At 41.0% G+C, this 18,491-nt stretch overlaps 3 protein-coding genes across 12 annotated transcripts in view; 1 reads left to right on the forward strand and 2 right to left on the reverse strand.

Annotated features, from left to right (window-relative positions):
- LOC143342984 (uncharacterized) lies at positions 1–6,395 on the reverse strand. 10 transcript variants are annotated; one of them, XM_076767379.1, is made up of 7 exons: positions 5,462–6,338; positions 5,092–5,330; positions 3,573–5,015; positions 3,022–3,132; positions 2,432–2,662; positions 2,078–2,338; positions 6–1,760 (listed from the first exon to the last, which is right to left on the reverse strand). In XM_076767379.1, exons 3-7 carry the CDS (start codon positions 3,801–3,803, stop codon positions 561–563), a joined length of 2,034 nt encoding a protein of 677 aa, XP_076623494.1. In that variant the 5' UTR covers positions 3,804–5,015; positions 5,092–5,330; positions 5,462–6,338; the 3' UTR covers positions 6–560. The 10 variants fall into 10 exon arrangements, with proteins under 10 accessions (XP_076623496.1, XP_076623498.1, XP_076623494.1 ...); XM_076767378.1 differs by having other exon boundaries at positions 3,573–4,270; positions 4,717–5,330; XM_076767381.1 differs by having other exon boundaries at positions 1–1,760; positions 2,081–2,338; positions 3,573–5,330; positions 5,462–6,340.
- LOC143342779 (uncharacterized) lies at positions 4,217–15,246 on the forward strand. Its single transcript, XM_076767000.1, has 6 exons — positions 4,217–4,279; positions 11,918–12,085; positions 12,735–12,861; positions 12,923–13,127; positions 14,815–14,947; positions 15,014–15,246. The coding sequence occupies exons 2-6, from the start codon at positions 12,022–12,024 to the stop codon at positions 15,244–15,246; spliced, it is 762 nt and encodes a 253-aa protein (XP_076623115.1). The 5' UTR covers positions 4,217–4,279; positions 11,918–12,021.
- Positions 7,785–18,491, reverse strand: part of LOC143342847 (uncharacterized) — a gene marked incomplete at its 5' end in the record, with an annotated part of 12,362 nt that continues 1,655 nt past the window's right edge. Inside the window, 2 exons of the mRNA XM_076767133.1 lie at positions 7,785–8,905; positions 9,237–10,086. Coding sequence (XP_076623248.1) covers positions 8,487–8,905; positions 9,237–10,086 — 1,269 coding nt within the window. The remainder of the gene's footprint in view (positions 8,906–9,236; positions 10,087–18,491) is intronic.

Below are 18,491 nucleotides of genomic sequence, written 5' to 3' on the forward strand. Positions count from 1 at the left end.
CTCGTAAAAACTTTCGTTTATTTTTTACTTCTATCTCGCCATTGTAAGGAATTACAGGGTAATTATATCGCTTTAATTTTGAAACAACACAGTCTGATAATCTATAATTTTTACGATAACGTTGATATTACCATTAACGTTTACCACAGTTTAAAATTGTACTCGATCAATCACACTATTAACAGGCCATAGAAATTTAAGAAAGATTTTAAAAGCACCGCGTGTTTCGATACATCGTATCAATCGTCCAGAAAACATCGTTAGAAAATGATTCGTTGGTCAAGCAACAATTCAATGAACTAAATACGTAATCGATCGTGTATTCTCGAAAAAGTTTTAAAAAATGTGGTCCGTTCTATTGTTCGACGAGTACAATACTAATTCTTTCTATACGCCTCGATAACATTGTTTCCATTGTCACGATACAAAGCTGAATACAAAGATTTAAATGCGAATAGATTCGTCGTTCGATTAATACCGTTGCGCCGTCGTCCAGGTATCTGATACGATAAACATACTGAGTAATTTATTAAGATACGTTTTCCAATGGGGTAGACGGTTTATAGTCGCGTCACTTCAGAATTATTTAGAGGCCGTAATTTCCCATCGGAATGACTAGACCGGCGATGTCGAACTTGAGTGTGCGTGCTGATAATGTAGCCACCTTCCTCCTGTCGGCTGTGTTTCTCCATTTGAATCACCGGTACGCATCGAGGGGTCGGTCCGTCCAAGCATTCGCAGCTCAGACTAGCATCTAATTCGCTCTGATAAGGCGGTGGTATCAGAAGACTTTCGGTAGACTTGGTCGGTTGAAAGTGTCTACTAGAACTTCCAGAATAAGTGGTGCTGCTGCTCGTTCTCCTCTGAACGGTGCCGGTTGGCGTTTTCGCTCGTCCATGCGAACCTTTCCCTGGCCGTTCAGCACTGTGTGTTTTCGCAGTGGCTGTATCCAGGTAACCGTATCCAAAACCATAGCCACCAAACGCCTTGGTAGTCAGATTGTCCCAGGATTTTGGTTTGGCGTACTGAAGGCACGGTGGTGGCCGTTGATGCACGTTCGATGGATCCCAATAGAGAGTATCCGTGCTTAGGCTGGTCGTGCAGGAAGCAACGGTGTCGGCGATGGTCGAGACGTCACTGCTGGTGATAGAGTGCAGACTATGTCCAGACGTGCGCGAGCAATTGTGCGTACCATGTTGCGATTGTTGTTGTGTTTGTTGCGGCTGCTCTCGTTGTACATGATGATGCTGCACCTGCTGTTGCTGCTGCTGCTGTTGTTGTTGCTGCTGCTGTTGTTGCTGTTGCTGCTGCTGCTGTTGCTGATGATGATTCTGTTCGTTTCGTGCACGCCTCTGTTTCTCCCGACGTCGACGACTGGGCACACAATTTGGATCGCAACATGGACTAGCCAAGTCGTACGCGTCCAAACTGCCGTTGTCCGATTGTTCTCTGCGACGATTGGCGCTTGAGATGCAGGCGACGCAAAGGCTGTTTTGCGGCGGTGCATGGATAGTAGACGGTTCCCCACTTCCGCTCGCTTGTTGCTGTTGTTGCTGACAGGATTTGTGCGATTTCGATTTCGCTGGCGTGCTGCTCATTCCGTTCGCTTGGTGGTAGCTGTGTCGCGAAGAAGTAGTCATCCCCGATTCGCTAGACATTTTCGACAGAAAGTGATGGTGGTCGCTGCGGGAACGCGGCGGTCCTACTGCTACCAAACAGGCGGCATTTCGAGGAACCAAGCACGGTCGGCCGTCGGAAAACTGTAAAAGCAGCGATCCTTTGTTAGCACGTGGACTGCCATGTTGCTGACAAAAACATGCGGAATGTTTTCCTTGCATTTTGCGATGAGTTCTTGGAACGCGGCATTCCGCATATTTTTGTTCAAATACGCAGATATCTTGTTACGTATGTTCGGGCTGTAAACCCGAAATTTCGACGAAGCGTTGTTTTAGCAATGGGTTTAAGTCTATAGCTCTCGTAATGTTGGAAAATAGAGTGACGACAGTTTAAACCCATTGCTTATATCAAAACATTGTATCGCAACAAGTATCAGCGTCGGTTGGCAGCTTTAAAATACCACGTTGTAGAGCAATAGATGTTCCGTGGACGTGGCCGGCCGACAGCATTGGATCGTAGATGAATTGAAACTCGACGATGGCGACGGTTGACTGGGGTTACTTGTAATTACACTGTTCGGCGTTCTCTTGCGTGCTGGCAGTGAATGGGTTTTCCATCGACCCATAAGAATAGACCGTTCCCGTTCGCAGAGTCTTTCCAATTCACCCAGACGCGATTGGAGGGCACGTTGCAACTCGATATAACGCATATGCAATTCCACCTGGAAGAGATCGTCAATGTCGCGATCGATTAAAGTTCCGATCTATGCACGATTGCCGATCGTTGTCGATGTTTCTCGGTATTCGTGTCTCACCTTTCTTACGCAGTCTTCGAAGGACACGACCATTCGCATCCTAGTATCACAGTTCTTTATGAAATTGACCAGCGTCTTGTGGTCGGCTCTGTCCATTTCATGACCGTTTATTGAGAGTATCACATCACCCTCGCGCATACCAGCTTTGAACGCTGGTCCATCGTACTCGACGTAGTCGACGTATGTGACCATCTCGATTTCCTGCTCTCTTTTATAATGTATGCCGTAGCTCTGTGCAATGTTACACGCATCGATATTATTAATACAAATGTTTCTTTTCACTTGAAATCCTACTTTGTATCAGAAACAACAATAGTAGATACGTATTGGGTCATACTATGAGCTTGTGCAGTTCGACGCTTTCAACAGTGTCGCACAAAATTTTAATGAAAAATTAAAGAAATTTCATAGCGTCTAACGGCTTTGCCGAAAAAATAAGAAGGAGTTGTTAAACGAGTATGTTTGTAATATTGACTATTTCTGAAATTTGTTACTACACGAAGTAGTTTGGAATGACAGATCACGAAGATGCGTTAGAACGTATTCTGTACAGTCTGCGAAAGCCACGGGCACGTGTATGGGTACATTACCTGTAAGGTGAAACCGTACGTGCCATTCTTCTTCTCGACAATAATAGTACGACGTCGTCTATCTTCATCCGTTCGTGTCACCCGATCTGACTTTGACCTCTCCAGCACAGCCTATGAAAGAACATGTTACTGTAGCGAGCTCGCGACAAACGTATTATTTAATTTCATCGTTCGAGACGTTATATCTCTCATTAACGAAAATATATCGTGAGTTTCGCTAGAGGCAAAAGAATTCTAACAGACTAGCGTGTCGTTTGTAACGCATCTACGCTATGAACGAGTGCATCGCAACGAAAGAAACGAAACAAAACGGTGCGGCCCAGAACTTTTGTTGCGTATTCTGGAACACTTGGATCAGCTTAGCGCGGTAACCGTGGAATAAACAGAATCAACAGATAATGGTACCCGTTCGACAGGGTGAATAATTGAATGTGTATATATCTCGTATGAACAAATAATATATAATGTGCAATAACATCAACGACAATAACAACAACAACAATAACAACAACGAAAAAGTGCAATTGTTAAGTAATAAAGATTCAACACACGTTGTGCAACCCACAGAATTTCCTTGACCACGAAAAACAACTCGAAATGGGCAACAAGAAACTGCTCGAGGAAGGCTGTTTCAGCAAATAAAAATCATTCTTTCGATACACGAGTCGATGCAATAACATTACACATTCCACGACACCACTCCATTCCTCCTCGTCGCTGTTCTCAACGCCGGCCCGGTGCTGTTGCCCGGCCACCTCCGTATTCTGCGGCGAGTTGTTCATGATTCCTCGTCGTACGGGAGGGTATCGCCCGCAGCACGGCGGTCTGCGGCCGTCGGGACCGTGGACGTACGCGCACAAAGCCTCACTTCAAACGCTCTGCTTTCTCTTTTCCCTCTCATAGCCGGTTTACATTTTCGGAGGCGACGCGCCAGCCAGCCCCGAGGTTAACGTGCGTTTAGGCGCGTTTTATATATGCTCTTTTTATTGTCATCTTCCTTTCCGCTGTTACCGGGCAATGCGCCTGCCCGACAATATCGGCTTACAACCCCGTCCGTGTCCGTGGCGGCAGAGGGTGGCGGAGGAGAGAGCAGGCGCAGTCTCATCCTCTGTCCCTCCTCTCGCGCTTTTCACCCCCTTCCGGCACCTTTTATCACCAACCTTCCACTCCCTGCCCTGGTCGAGCGTACCCACGAGACAAGAATAACGCCCGGCGTGAAACGTCCTTGCACTTGCACTGTCATTTCCATCTAGGTAAGGTAAATGTCCCAATTATTGACACATCTTACGTCCAATCGGAACTCGAAGCATAGTCTAAAATGAAATCGTAGCTCTTACAATGGCGCACATACGCTTACAAATAATTACATTGGCATTGTCTCTGTTATGTAACATTTGTATAGTTTAGTTCACTTTATTTTTTATATATTTGATGGAAAGGGTCTTTCATTAAGAGCCATAGTATTGTGAAAATATAGTCACCTGTATTACTCTTGTGAACTATAGAATATACTTGCCAACATTCGAAACACAACAGTCGAATCATTTTTATATGTATTCCATACATCAATAACCTTCTATCAGATGTTTCGAAGAACAAACTACTCTGTATTGCTGTCGACGCGATCGTTATTTATTGAAATTCAATTTCGAAAGTTCATTTGTTTGCAGCGAAAACTTTTGTAGAAAAACGTACCCCGACGCGAACGAAACGCCTCTGCACAGCGATGTCGCGATCACTCTCGTTCTCCCGCTTCACGACTATTTCCATTTCGGTAGTTCGGTGAATGTACTTCCAACGACGAGAATAACACGTCACATCCTCGCAGTCGCCTGCAGTCCAATGTATTTTTACAAACAGTTCGGATGAAGTACGCGCGTAGGGTAAATAAAAAGTTATGGGATATCCGAGACAATTGATCGCGAGTTCTCTTTTTGCAATTAAATCGGAACCGCCAGACTTTACGTAATGATGTTTAGGCGAGACATTGTTTTCTGAAAATAATTGTTCCAAATTGTTATGCAAAATTTCTGATTAAAACTCGTGGTAACACAGGGAATTATACATTACATAATAAATCATTGATTCTCTCATGGATCCGTTATTTCCTTTTCATACACGTGGAACCGACCTTTTTGTCACTTTTCTTTACAGTACTTGTCTCCGTGACATTTTTGTCACTTTTCTTTACAGTACTTGTCTCCATGACATTTTTGTCACTTTTCTTTACAGTACTTATCTCTTCGGGTGCCTTCTGTACTTTCAACGGTGGTAGAGGCGGAGGCTTTGGTCTCGGGACCGGAACATGTCTACACGTTAAATGTTAGCTATCGAATGATCATGTGCTTTTAAGATTTGAACCAAAGTTGGTTGCGTTTCAGAGCACCCGAAGATGAATATTACTTTTTAGTCAACCCAACAGATTACAAAATTTCCTTACTTGAATGTCATGTGTATTTCCTGAATCGATCTGTCACGTTTCACGTTGATCCAGACGTTCGATCGAGTTCTTGGTTTCAAACACAGCCCCCTGGCCGCGCAACATTCAGCGTTGTCACGTTCTTCCTGTACTTGAAGCTCCTTTTCCCAACGATCCTCCCATTTTCGTAAACGTTCTTGCTCCTCCTGCTTTCGTTTCGCCTCTCTCTCCGCTTGCTCTTTTCGTTCTCTCTTCCTCGAACGGCTGAACTTCTTCGTCCCTTTGCCACATTTCTTTCCAGCCTGTTGCGTCGTTTTCACGTCATCCGCGTTTCCGACGCCTATCCTTTCCCAAGGCTGCTCGTTAATTATTACTTCCGGTCGTTTTAATTGCGCGAAAGTCTCTGCTCTCGTCGCAGTTAATACGCTAGTCTCTTTGTTATTCGGAACGAGGACCGCACGCACGAGTATTGCTTCCCATTGCAACGCTAACAAAACGTTCTCGATTACAATCTTCGCTAAAACGTCTAGCAGACAGGTTATCTGGACATCGAATATGGGAATTAATTAAAGCGTTAAAAACGCGTGGGATTTAAGATGCATATTGTGTAATCACCGTGGAACAGTTTAAAATATTTTCGTTCGGTTTGCGGGTTTCTATTATGCTTATCATACTTGTAAAAAATTTAGTCTTAATAGCGAAATAGAGAAATGTGCACGCGCAATTCGCGACAATTTCACGGCAATCGGTTGGAAACAATTATACTACAATGCAGTGGTTCTCAAACTGGGAAAGTGCTTTAGCAAGTTTCTTATAAATAAACTTATAGATGAACTTGTCGCTGGTTTAAAGTATGCGCCAATACCATTAATAAAAATTTTGTTATCGATGTTGCAACAAACAATAAACGTTCTAGTTACCTCCTATCGTTTCTCTTGTGTACAACATTCCTTCTTCAGCTCCATTCTACTTTCTCACAGAAACGTTTTCCTTACTTCGTGTGCCCGCAGTTGCAACTGTATTCCTTTACCGGGCAGCCACACTTCTTTACCTTAGGTTCTTCGTTTAGGAAGCTACTGAATGATTTATGTCCTGACGCCATGGGAGAGGAAGCACCGCAGCACGGCGGGCACGCTTCTTTCTGTTTTTGTGGCATCGATAGTTCGGTAGGGCAACAAGGATGACATTTTCTGTCGGCACCGATTTGCTGATGGGAAGAACCAGACGATGCACCGTACTTCACGAGTTGTCTAGGCTGTGGTGTACAACATGGTGGACAATTTCCGGAAGAATCTGCACGTTGATCTCTTCGACACGATGGCGGCGAACAGGACGAGCAATTCGGAGGTTGCCTTCTGTGAATTATGAAACATTTATAATCAACAAAAATTTTAAGATAGACAAAGACACGTACCCAGCAGAGGGTTGAAGCGAGGGACAGCATGGCCGTGCACCCCAATCCGGTTGTTTGATTTTAGCAGGTGGTGGAGGACAAGGGGCGACAGGCGTGGGGCAACAGGTTCTTCCTGCGGATTCGCCACTGCCGTCGGTGCAGTTCTTCACACAAGTGCACTTCAGCGGGGCAGGAGTGTAACAGGCAGAAGGTATCTTTTTGCATTGGAAAACAGGACTTTCATCCGCGCCCTTGAACAGATACGGTTTCCTGTTGTGCGGAATCTGGAATTGGGTGATGATCTTCCTCCCGAAACCGGAAGCCCTGATGTAAACAGTCACGCAGCCCACGCACTGGCCGGTTGCCGTGGTGATTTTGAACGTGTCTTTGATCGTTTGACAGGGATTCGGGATCTTGAAAACCTGCTGGCTCAGCACGGCGTTTACCAAGGCTTTAGCCTCGATTTGATGACAACCGACCAGCATCACGTCCGGCAACACTCCGGGCGGTAGCTTCTTGTAGACGGACATCTTGATCGGAAACGTGGACACCGGTTTTCGAAGAACTATCGACGGCAACGCGAACAGACAGGATTTGCCTTTCTTGAAGACTTGAGTGTCGCCGTCGTTGCAACCGCAACCGTCCGTCAAAGCATCCTGGGAAATATCGATGGGCGGCAGACTGAGAATCTGTCGATCACGATGGCAGTAATTACGTAACAGCATGCACAAAAGGCGAAGCGATACGTTTCCGAAGGTTATGGTTTCCGAAAACGTAAGCTTCGATCGTGTAATCGGATACGCAAGGGAGCATAAACGTTACTGGACATTACTTGAAACGAAACGCAAGTGCAGGCGGGCAATACTTCGTCTTGCATCGCCCTTATCACCGGGATCTTAACTTTGTCTACTAAAAATTCGATCAGAAAAAGTTGCTGTTCGTTGTCCATATCTTAAATTTGACGCGGCTTTGTTGTTCAAGATTTACTTCATGGTTTTTGTAGGTTTTTTTTTTTATTGCTGGATGCAATAAATTATTCGTTAGACCATTAATTTAGTTAAATATACACGTGTAACGACTGTGTAATGAAATTTCGAGGTTCGGGGGAAAACTAGAGGACGCTCGATGTTATCGTACGTGGCGACGCATAAATAAATTACTATGTGTTGCGTCAAAAGTGAAACAGAAATTAAGAGCATATTCCTAACGAAATCACCGATAAAGAATTTTGATGCTTACAGTAGCGGACAGAAGATTAAGACTAAGAAGAGAAAAATAAAGAAATCATTCATATATCGTCAAAAATAGTTACTATTTCTTCGATTTAAATTCACACAAGTTAAATTCATCGTTTCGAAATACAGAAAAGCACGCGTAAATTCCAATGCGTAGCGATTTTATTTAAGGAATACGCTGGAGGCTCGATACTTCAAAGCGATGTTGTGTACATTATGACGAATTCAAATTTTCCCGATGAAAATAAGTCCAATACTCAGGTTACATCGAGCTCAACATTTTGAATGGTGAGGCAGAATTGTTATAATTTATTTATATAATAATTCTATTGCAATTTAACCGTGCATTACCGTATAATACGAAACGTTTAGAGTAAATTTAAACGTGTTTTTATTTCTCAAAATAATTAGATGGCATTCATTTCTTTTTCTTCTTCTTCTTTCTCTTCCTTGCACTCTTGCAATCGTCGGTCTGCATTTCCCGCGTCTCGTGTCTGATCGGTGGTCCCTTCTCGGTACCCTTGGGAGTCCTCATCTCCAATTGAATATCAGACTTCTCGTCGGCACCGACGATGCCCTTTTTCCCGATTCTCAGAACGAAAACATCGTGGTCTGGATCGCAAGCGTCCTGGCCGGTTGCCTCGGACTCTGACGCCACTGTGACCGTCGGTTTCTTGTCAGTACCAGTATCTAACACTCCAGATACCTTCAGAACGACAGCTTTTCCGCAAGGTTGAGCGGGACCACGGCTGGATTGAATCAGACCGCTCTTGTGCACCTCGGAGCAAGTCTCGGGTTTCGATTGCGAGCCAATTACAGGAGTCTGCTGCTTGTCCACTGCGAGGAAGACAATTTCGAAATGAGATTTCACCAATTAATCGAGCTTTTGGAATACTGGTAGAAGCTGAACTCAAATACAGTCGAATAAGGTGGTCCTGATCTCATAATGCATTGAAACGATACTTTTTCATGAAATATTCAAGCATCAAAATGGTATTAAAAGAGCACAACTGCATTGAAACTTATAAATACAGCGATGCATAGTTAACTTTTCTAGCATTTGGGACCCAAACGAAGCTCGAAGTTCCTAAATAAAAGAAATCGAGGACGAATCGTGGAAAGTTAAGCGTGCATTGCCGTACCAAGGATACTGTAAATCTCTTAATACCAAATTTTGTTCCGTGCATAGCGATTTCACTGTGGCTCACGTTAGGCTTCAGAGTGGCCCCGCGGGGATGTCCGCACGGAGTACAAGGATGCTCTTCCACGACGCATACGCGACAAGGGGGACCTCCGATCGTCAGATCCTCCGCGGAGTCTCTCCCGATGTCCGCGTCCTTCGAATCGATGATGCGGCACTTGTAGCTCAGGGATCGTTGATTCATCTCGTCGCCCTTGAATATGTACGCGGAGACGTCCATGTCTGGAGGCGCCTCGAATTCCGTGACGATGGTCTGCCCGAACGCGGAGATCCGTGCGAACATGCACACGCAGCCGACCTCCACGTCGTTGCATATCAACGGTACCTCGCCCTCGAAACACTTTGGCGGCGGCGCCATTTTCTGCCAGCATTGCAGCATCTCTTTACGAAGCGCCGCGAAGTGCATGGACAGATCCAACTCGCCTTTGCCGATCAGAATGTCTGGTTTCACCCCGTCGGGCATCTTCTTTTGGACGCAGAGCCTCACCACGAAATCGACGATCTTGTTGATGGCGGTTCGCTGATCGATGGCGAACAACACGGACCGGCCCGAGTAGAAGTACTCCACGTCGTCCGCGACCCCCGCCTGAGGATGGAACAGGGGATCCACCGGCGTTATCTCGACGGTCTCGTCCTCGACGAAGTTGAGGAAATCGATGCAGATGGTCGTTGGTACGAAAAACATTTGGTTGAGCTTCGCCAACCGGTCGCTGGTCACGTGGTGCACCAGAAACTCCAAGAGGAAGAGGTACTGCTCGGTGACGTCCGGTAGGGGGTCGTCGCGACTCCCCAGCGCCAGTCCAGCATCCGCTTCTTTCTTATGGGGTTGCACCAGATTAAAAGTTTGAACGAAATTGGAAAAACTTTCTTTCCATAGGGTTGGTCTCTTTTCTCAAGGGTTTATATTTGCTTAAATAGTAGTTTCATATCGTGAAAATAGAATTCAAGAGGTTGCCTTCGATATAAATTATTTTTCGAAGAAACCCTGAATCAAAATATCTTGTTCCTTTCTGTATCTGCCCCTGATTTAGCGCGACGAAAACCAAAACCAAACATTTAAAAATCATAACATACGTCATTGCTTGTATTTTTAGGGTTTCAGCGGTTCCTTGCAAATTATATTGATGGTTATAATTACTGAATCGATTTTAATAAAATTTGGTAGAAATATTTCAAATTATTTGCTTTCACCAACCTGGTGTAACCCCTTAACCCTTTCCGTTTTGGAGGATTTCTTTTTCGAACGGCTCCCGCGCTCCATTATCACGGAATAGCGTAGAATAAATCAAGGATCAGCGGCGTTCATCGAAGATTTTGTATCGAGATACTGTATTTAAAATTTTCGTAACATTTTAATAACGGGGTTATGCGGGAACATTTCCGTGAAGTTCGCGAAAGTTTCGCAAACTTTCCCGCTCGCGCGAGATTGATCGATTGGTTGCAACAGGGTTTCAAGTAAGACGCCATAACCTTGGGAAACTGGTTTATCTTGATAATGCACACATGTCTTTAAACAGCATCACGATTACACGTCGCATTGCTTAAGTCGAGGTAAACTTAAGCAACGCGTGACAAGTAAGTTTTCTACGAGGATTTTGCACTTCGAGACTAACGATGACGCGTTAATTATTGTACTTCCGCCATCAACCATCCGTAAATAATTTTCGCCCGCAATAACGATCAAGGTGCAATTCCTACAGAATTCTGTCGAGTCATTGATTCAGCTATGTGATTCTGCAAATCCTGTAATTTTCCAAGAACATTCCTTTCGAATCTCTGTTACGTGCATTTCTACGCGTAGAAATGTTTATGGTACGTTTTGTAAACAATTATGTATGCGTCCGCGTTGCTTTGACCCTACGGTGTAATTTATTAATAGTCCAGTTTCCAGAACCACCGCCGGTGGACTATTACATAACCGACGTTTCTCAGGCGTACTTGTCGGATGGAATTTTTCACCATGGAAATCCAGCCCCCACCCATAAATACGTGGCTAAACAGCTGAAACCTATCAAAAGAACTCTAAGTCAGTTTATCGCTCTGTCTAATCTTGATCAAATATATAGAAATGTATTTTTTTCAAGTATTCCCAAAAAGGCAATGACAAACAAATTGTAACATCATACCCGGAATCAGCGCCTCTGCTTTATTGATTATTCCTTTGCATTGTTAATTCTGTAATTGCCTAATCAGTTCACCGAAACGATGAGACTAACTTTGAATTCATTTTACAGAAGTAGTACTACGTATTTGAAAAAATGTACTTGAAATTAGAATAGTATTAAAATCTACGTTTCTTTATTAGTATATTAAGATAAAAGAATTTGCTGGACACGCTGTGCGTCGTCTTAAACTGGTCAATTGTTACCTTTTCCATCTGTCTGATCTCTAATTAAATCCGTCGAGATGACGAATTAAATGCTAACTGGTCGGAATTGGAATCTCGAATCATATTTGACGACTATAAAAGTCTCTTCCATTCAGTTCGAAGCACGCGGTAATTGTATTCACGTGCCGGTCAAGAACTTCGCGATGAACGTTCCTCCCACATCGTTCAGTCGATCCCTCATGGTCGATGCCATTTAAGATGAACGTCACAATCGAGTTAAGGCGATCGAATTAAACGAAAGTTGATGTAATTGTTACAGGCGACCCAGTAGCGCCAATACAAGTATTGGACTCGCGTACTTTAAATCAATGGATTAAAAAGGAGAAGGAAGGGTACGTGGACCCTTGCGGTCGCGATGATGGAATGGTGTACGAAACACTTAAATTGATGCCCAAGTGGAAACGTGATCGACATACGTCGCATTCGTGTACGTACTAATATTATAATTAGCTACGAGGAATGATTCTATTAACCGAGCTAGACTCTCTGTTTTAATCTGGTCCATAGAAAATATGGTTTCAATTTATTTCGTTCTGCTTAATAATGAAAAGAATAAACCACTGGCTTAGAGCAACCATTTAAATTCGATCTAAATATAGTAACAGGTTCCCATCGACAGCAATTTAAAGCGGATTCATTACGTTCCCAACATTGGGGGCCACTCATCCTGCCTAATATAATACGAACATTCTTCTTCACTTAAAAATCGTCTGGTATAATAATTGTTCACCATTTAACGTAATGGAGGAACACATACGGCTCTGGCAATTTCGACCAATCGAATATCGACCATGCGAATAATAGGACGTCCAAGAATCAATTTACGACGAAATGCTTCGCGTACGACACTAATTTGCCAATGAATCACGAGTGATTTGTAACCTAATTTTAGCGAGACGTTAGAAAAAGAGTTTGATCGATGGTCGCTCATCCCCATTGAAAGCGTCGATAGACATTTTTAACGCAAACTCTGATAACGTTTCTACGATTCTACTTGAAGATTCATAGAAAACCTAATAATCTATAGCTAACATCGAGACACGTTTCTAATGCAATTAAAATTTTCCAATTTCCAGCTCCGTTCTCAATCTTTCCGCGATCGCCGCAGTACGAACTATGGTATATTCGCGACAAACGTCTGAAAGAATTCGCGAAACGTAAAGTAACTACTGTAGAATGCCCTAAAAGAGAAGAAACGACCAAGTAAATGTCTGTTTTATTTTTATCGTACACGACGATAAAAACTGAATAGTTTTTTCAACAGGACGAACGACGCTTGTGGTTTGCTGAAACCACCATTTTGGTGGAAAGACAAAACCACAAGGCTTCGAAGTTTTCCTGTAGGAAACATAGACGACTACAGATTCGAGAAACTGAAAGAATCCGTCCAGGACACTGGAAAAATCAGCGAAAGACTTCGTTTGGATCATCCGAAGAAATATATACCGGGCGCGATTCATCGAATAAAGGTAATAAAGGAATGAATTTAACCCTTTATAACCATTCACCATTGATAAATGGAATATAAATATAAGGTTTCTCGATAAGAGCGATAGAACTTTCAATCGTCATAGCTGTTATTTACTCATTCGAATCATGGAAAGATATATTATCATTTTACCCAGATCGAAGTTCAATGATAAGATTCTTTTGAGAAATGCAGCTGTCAACTATCCATCAAGATCTTACGACTTGTTGCCATTACACTCTTTCTTGCAGGACAAATCACAAACTGTTGACTATCTCAAAACAAACATCATTCGATTATCTTTTGTAGTTTTCATTTTATGTTAAAGTTCTATGGCTCTTATTGAAAAACCTTCCACAAACTACCAACTATACCCACTCAATAGTTGTTGCAAATAGAGTGTTATACCATACTATTCCTTTAAAACAAAAAATGATTCGCGTTGAAAATTAAATTAGATTTCAGAATTATGCAGGGTGTTCGGCCATCCCTGGGAAAAATTTTAATGGGAGATTCTAGAGGCCAAAATAAGATGTATATTAATAAGGTTACTACGGGGGTGAACCGCCCCCACCTTCCACTAGCTACCTACTACTAGTATTTGGAATTTTATTTTTAACGTCCACTAGAATAGTAATTAAGTTTTGGTTAGGCACAAGAGCTTAAACGTTTCATCCATCGCAATGTTGCGCGAAAACACAGAGTCTGCGAAATTAAATATCCGGAATATTACATGAACGAAGACAGTTACGGAGGACATAATGATGCAACGCAATTGGCGAACGCATACGTAAACTTTTTATCTGTCTACGAGGCGTTCTACGGCGTAAAAATCACAGCTTGTCAATCAATAATAAAAGATCAAGGTTAGATCTTTTATTACCGCGAAAGTGAACAATCATTACTCGTCCAATTATGGAATTGACGCATCGTAATAGAAAATCGAACGACACTGTCCGATCCGGAGTATCGATAGTAATTGTGATTTATCTGGTTGATGCAAAAATCCTGTAAACTTAAAATTGAAACTGAGTTTTTAAAAATACTTTGCACTTAGAATGAAACTGTATGCACATCGTTATTATACAGAATGTTCCGTCTAACTTGAACATCTGCGACGTCTTGCTTATTTTTTGTCTTGTAATTTTGAATAATTCTTTACGCTCTATGAACAACGTTTACAGCTTTTTATCTAGCAAAAAGACAACGGGAAAGAATTTATGCAACAATTTACTAATTCTCACGCTTTTGTGAATGAAACATTTTCCGTGTCAGAAAAATGGCAGCTGCGTATATTATTTGTCGTCCTCGTTGATATTACCACGTTATTGTGTACACAACGTTTCACATGCATTTTGCATCGAATATGTATCAAGGCTGTGCTATTACGGCCTAGAAAATATGCGTAACAGCCGTGAAATGCAAATATCGCGTTAGCTGGGACACGCAAGATACGCTTTACACGTTTACGTCTGTGGTGATTTACTTTGCATAATACGGAAGAACTTCTATCGCTCGAACTTGCATATCTAACCAACGTTTGACTTTACGACTGCTGTTTAACCGAGAAATATTAATTAATCCTCAATTCGTGTATTGGAAAATGTCTCGTTGGACCAAACGATCGAGGTTCTATCGTACACTCGATGTTATATATAACATTTAGCACAGCGATTGAATTTGAACAGAATCCAGAAGACACAAGTATGAAGGACACTCTCGACCAAGCAGATGCTTTTAAGGTGGTTCTAAGAATGGACGAAACCTTGCCAGACGCTGATCCATCGATTGATAAATGCGATTGCCCTGCACGAAGACGTCGTACGTACACGAACCCGACTTTAAATTATTTTTTCTCTATTTATAATTTTACAATTTCCTTTGTAGCACGTGTTCCAGTTATTCGTGGCTCGAAATGGAATCAGTGTGCGCGGGACGCTGATAAAACGTTGCTCGATAGGGACGAACGGTGGCAATCGCTCTGCGAGGAGATAGATTTCTCAGGAACTGATTTGGAACGACAGGAAGAACTACGAAAATTAACTAAACCGTTTCTGCACGATTTGCACACGTGGTACTCGAGGAACAAACCAACGAAACTCATTTTATCTGTCAGATAACAGGGGTAGGAGATCAAACTTGAAAGACGTTTCCCTATTTAAATAACTGCGGTATAAAAATTATAATGCGCACAGCATTGTTATTATGAATATGTAAAATAAACTCGAGATATTTATTTTGAAAGTGGTTGTTATTTTTGTATGTTGGAAAACGACGATTCATACAAATTCTACAGAAATAGGTTGAAATGATATACCTTGTGCCAAGAAGAAGCGTTATCGTAATAGATAGTAAATCAGTAGCACGATAGGCATAAAACGTGTTGCACAAATCTGTCACAGTTTTCAGTCGACAACGATTGATATATGAATCCGTTAATGCAGTCAAACATACTACGATAATTACATAGTTGAACGAAAGTAAAGGCACAGTATAATTTTCAAGATACAAATGATTATAATTACGAAAAGAATTGAACTGCACGATACCTTGATCCATAAACTATTATTGTACACGCTCTAGTTTATTATGCAACAAGTATCAATAAATAATTTTTAATCGACTCATAAACTAAGTGAATCTAAAATTTATATTTGTTAGTCACGAATAAAATTTATTAACTCTGATGATATGAAGATTTTAAAGAATGTACAGTTGTTATTTTAAGACACAGACAACGGAACCCACGATAGTCGGTTATTCAATCGTTTAAGCAACGAACCGAGCAAATTATCAATCAATAGAAAGTGGCGATGTCCTGGGTATACGATAATGACAACTAAAAATAGAAAGATAATACTAAACTTACATTATATTGGTAAATCGTATATTGAAATTGCAATGATAACGAAGAAAAGTTAGAAAAAAACAATTTAAATATCTACCACGTGTCGAGAATTTGGCAAAAACATGTAAAATACCAATGCCTATACAGTATGACTTAAACTTAAAAAATAGCTTATCGATTTTCTGGAAATAAGCAGTTATCTTGATTCAAATACAGTACAGTCTCTATAATCCGACACGTTTAGTAATCTGGCACTCAGTGGTTGGTTTTATGTTTACAACTTCTGTTAGTATAAAGTGAAACAAGTTCTTTATTTTTAGTGTAAAATACCACTTGTTCATTCATTTATTTTATTCTCTTTTTCAATGAGTTTTTTTATCATTTCTTGATTATGTGTTTAAGAAAAAAGAGACTGACGGTTCGAATATTACAAAATATTACAGAGGACAATATTTCACTATGTAAACTGTTACAGGTGTGTTCGTTAAAACAAGGTCTCGTTTCTGGTGTTGTGCAACCACGCTTATCCATCACTAATTGCATTTTTAAGTGTTGAAGAATATTTCTAAAAATGTACCCTTCTAATGAAAAGATTTCAACCTTTCGATTTAATAATTTCTTTTGATTGCCTTCAAAAAAGATACGCGCTTCAGTGTAATATAATCCTTCAAGGGGGATGAAGCGTCCAATTTTGAACATGGAATCACATCATAGTAGAACAATTTCAAATTCAACGAGTTTTAAATTTTTTAAGCAAGAGAATAATTTCACTGTTAGCATGGTCTCTAGACAGTTAACGTTGCATGTATATAATATATTACGCCGTGAAATTAATAATGAACACACGTCTATTAAATTACGCCTTGTATACGTATGATACGGTTACATTTCATTTTCACATGATGCTTGCAAATTCCAAAAACAGCGCGGAGATCTTGTCAGCGAAAACTGCATTTTACGACTATCCGAAATACTACTGGAAGTTTGCTCTTTTCTATTATTAGCTCATTTTGTTCATGTGAGAAGGAAAATACGTAAAATCTATGCAAAAAATAAAACTCGTTTTTAAATTAGTAAAATATTATCGATATGTATAATTAGATGCGTGTAGCATTTCTCGCGTGTCACATTGCACTTGTGTATTATATGTATGTATATCACAGTACGTTTATCAATGAATCGATGTTGGCGATTAAACTCACATACACGTGTCTTTCTTCGATCCAGATCATTTTACTGATAATTGTTCACAGACTTTTTAATTTGTTGACACGCTTGTTTTTATATAGTGAATATTTCTACGGACAATGACTGGTAACATCATTATTTTGCAATCGTTCCAATGATGTACATGATGCAATAATTTTACTTCTAATTGGAAGCATATCACCGTAAATCTTATTGTTGTTTTTGTAGTACCGATAATAGAAAAGTCATGCACACAATTATCGGTATCAGAGAAATTGAAAATATTAAACTCGGTGTCGGTCGCTATTCTTAATGTTGATAACGGTTAAAACTTTTTATTGATCGTTAACGTAATTGATTGACGTTTCGAACTCGTGAATCGCGACGTCATATGGTAGCTGTAATATCTCGCCTAGAATTTCATCATACGGTTCTTCCCACGTGCTCGCTGGACACGCACGATTGTACGCGGAAACCGCGCCTGTGTAGTAAATATTAATTTAGATAGTATGATAGATACGCAGATAACTTCTGCGTTTACTTTATTAACTCGGAAATGGCACCCTGCTTTTTCAAATATTCAAGAAAAATTGAAAAACCTTCTTATTTGCAATTATCTTGCTGCACATTAACCAAAATTGGTATTCTACAGGAAAAATTGTACTTAATGACATACGATGAATAATAAAAAATGATTTCAAGAATTTATATTTATGGCTTAAGCTTTCAGAAAAAGATGTCACTTAAACAAATATTCAAAAAATTATATTTTTTTAAATCGCGTGTTCCTGCTGTTGCTAAACACTTCGTTAATAAGTCAAAAGGTGATTGACTAATTTTCGCGGGAAATGTTCACATTGGGCGGCCATTGTGTAGCGTGGCATGGTGTCGGCGTATGACCATACTAGTAGAACAGAGTGGGAAAATGCCTAAGTTTCAAAACTTCGTTTGGACATTCTTCGTTTAAATACTGCAAATATATGAATAATTTCTTGTGATAATATTTGAATAATGATATTCGGATATTCAAATATTAAATGTTTATTTGTAGTATTCGAGTACCTGTAGAATATTCGAATAATCCCAATCTTAGTTGTAACGTAAGTCCAATTAGTAGTTTCTATTAAATAATTGTTTATGTTCATCGTCGACAAAGTTCATCGCATAACTAGAAGTAATTTAAAATCGTCAAAAATATTACAAGCGGGATTCGATCGAAGGTCGGGTTAGGCTCTCGACCTCTGGTGGTCATCCGGCGAACCGCTATGGACGCTCTTCCGGGGCAAAATCTTTCAGTTTATTCTTGAACGGCGTGCGTCTGAACGGCAG

Source organism: Colletes latitarsis, chromosome 6, assembly GCF_051014445.1.
Source record: "Colletes latitarsis isolate SP2378_abdomen chromosome 6, iyColLati1, whole genome shotgun sequence".
In the NCBI taxonomy this organism is placed as follows: Eukaryota; Metazoa; Arthropoda; class Insecta; order Hymenoptera; family Colletidae; genus Colletes; species Colletes latitarsis.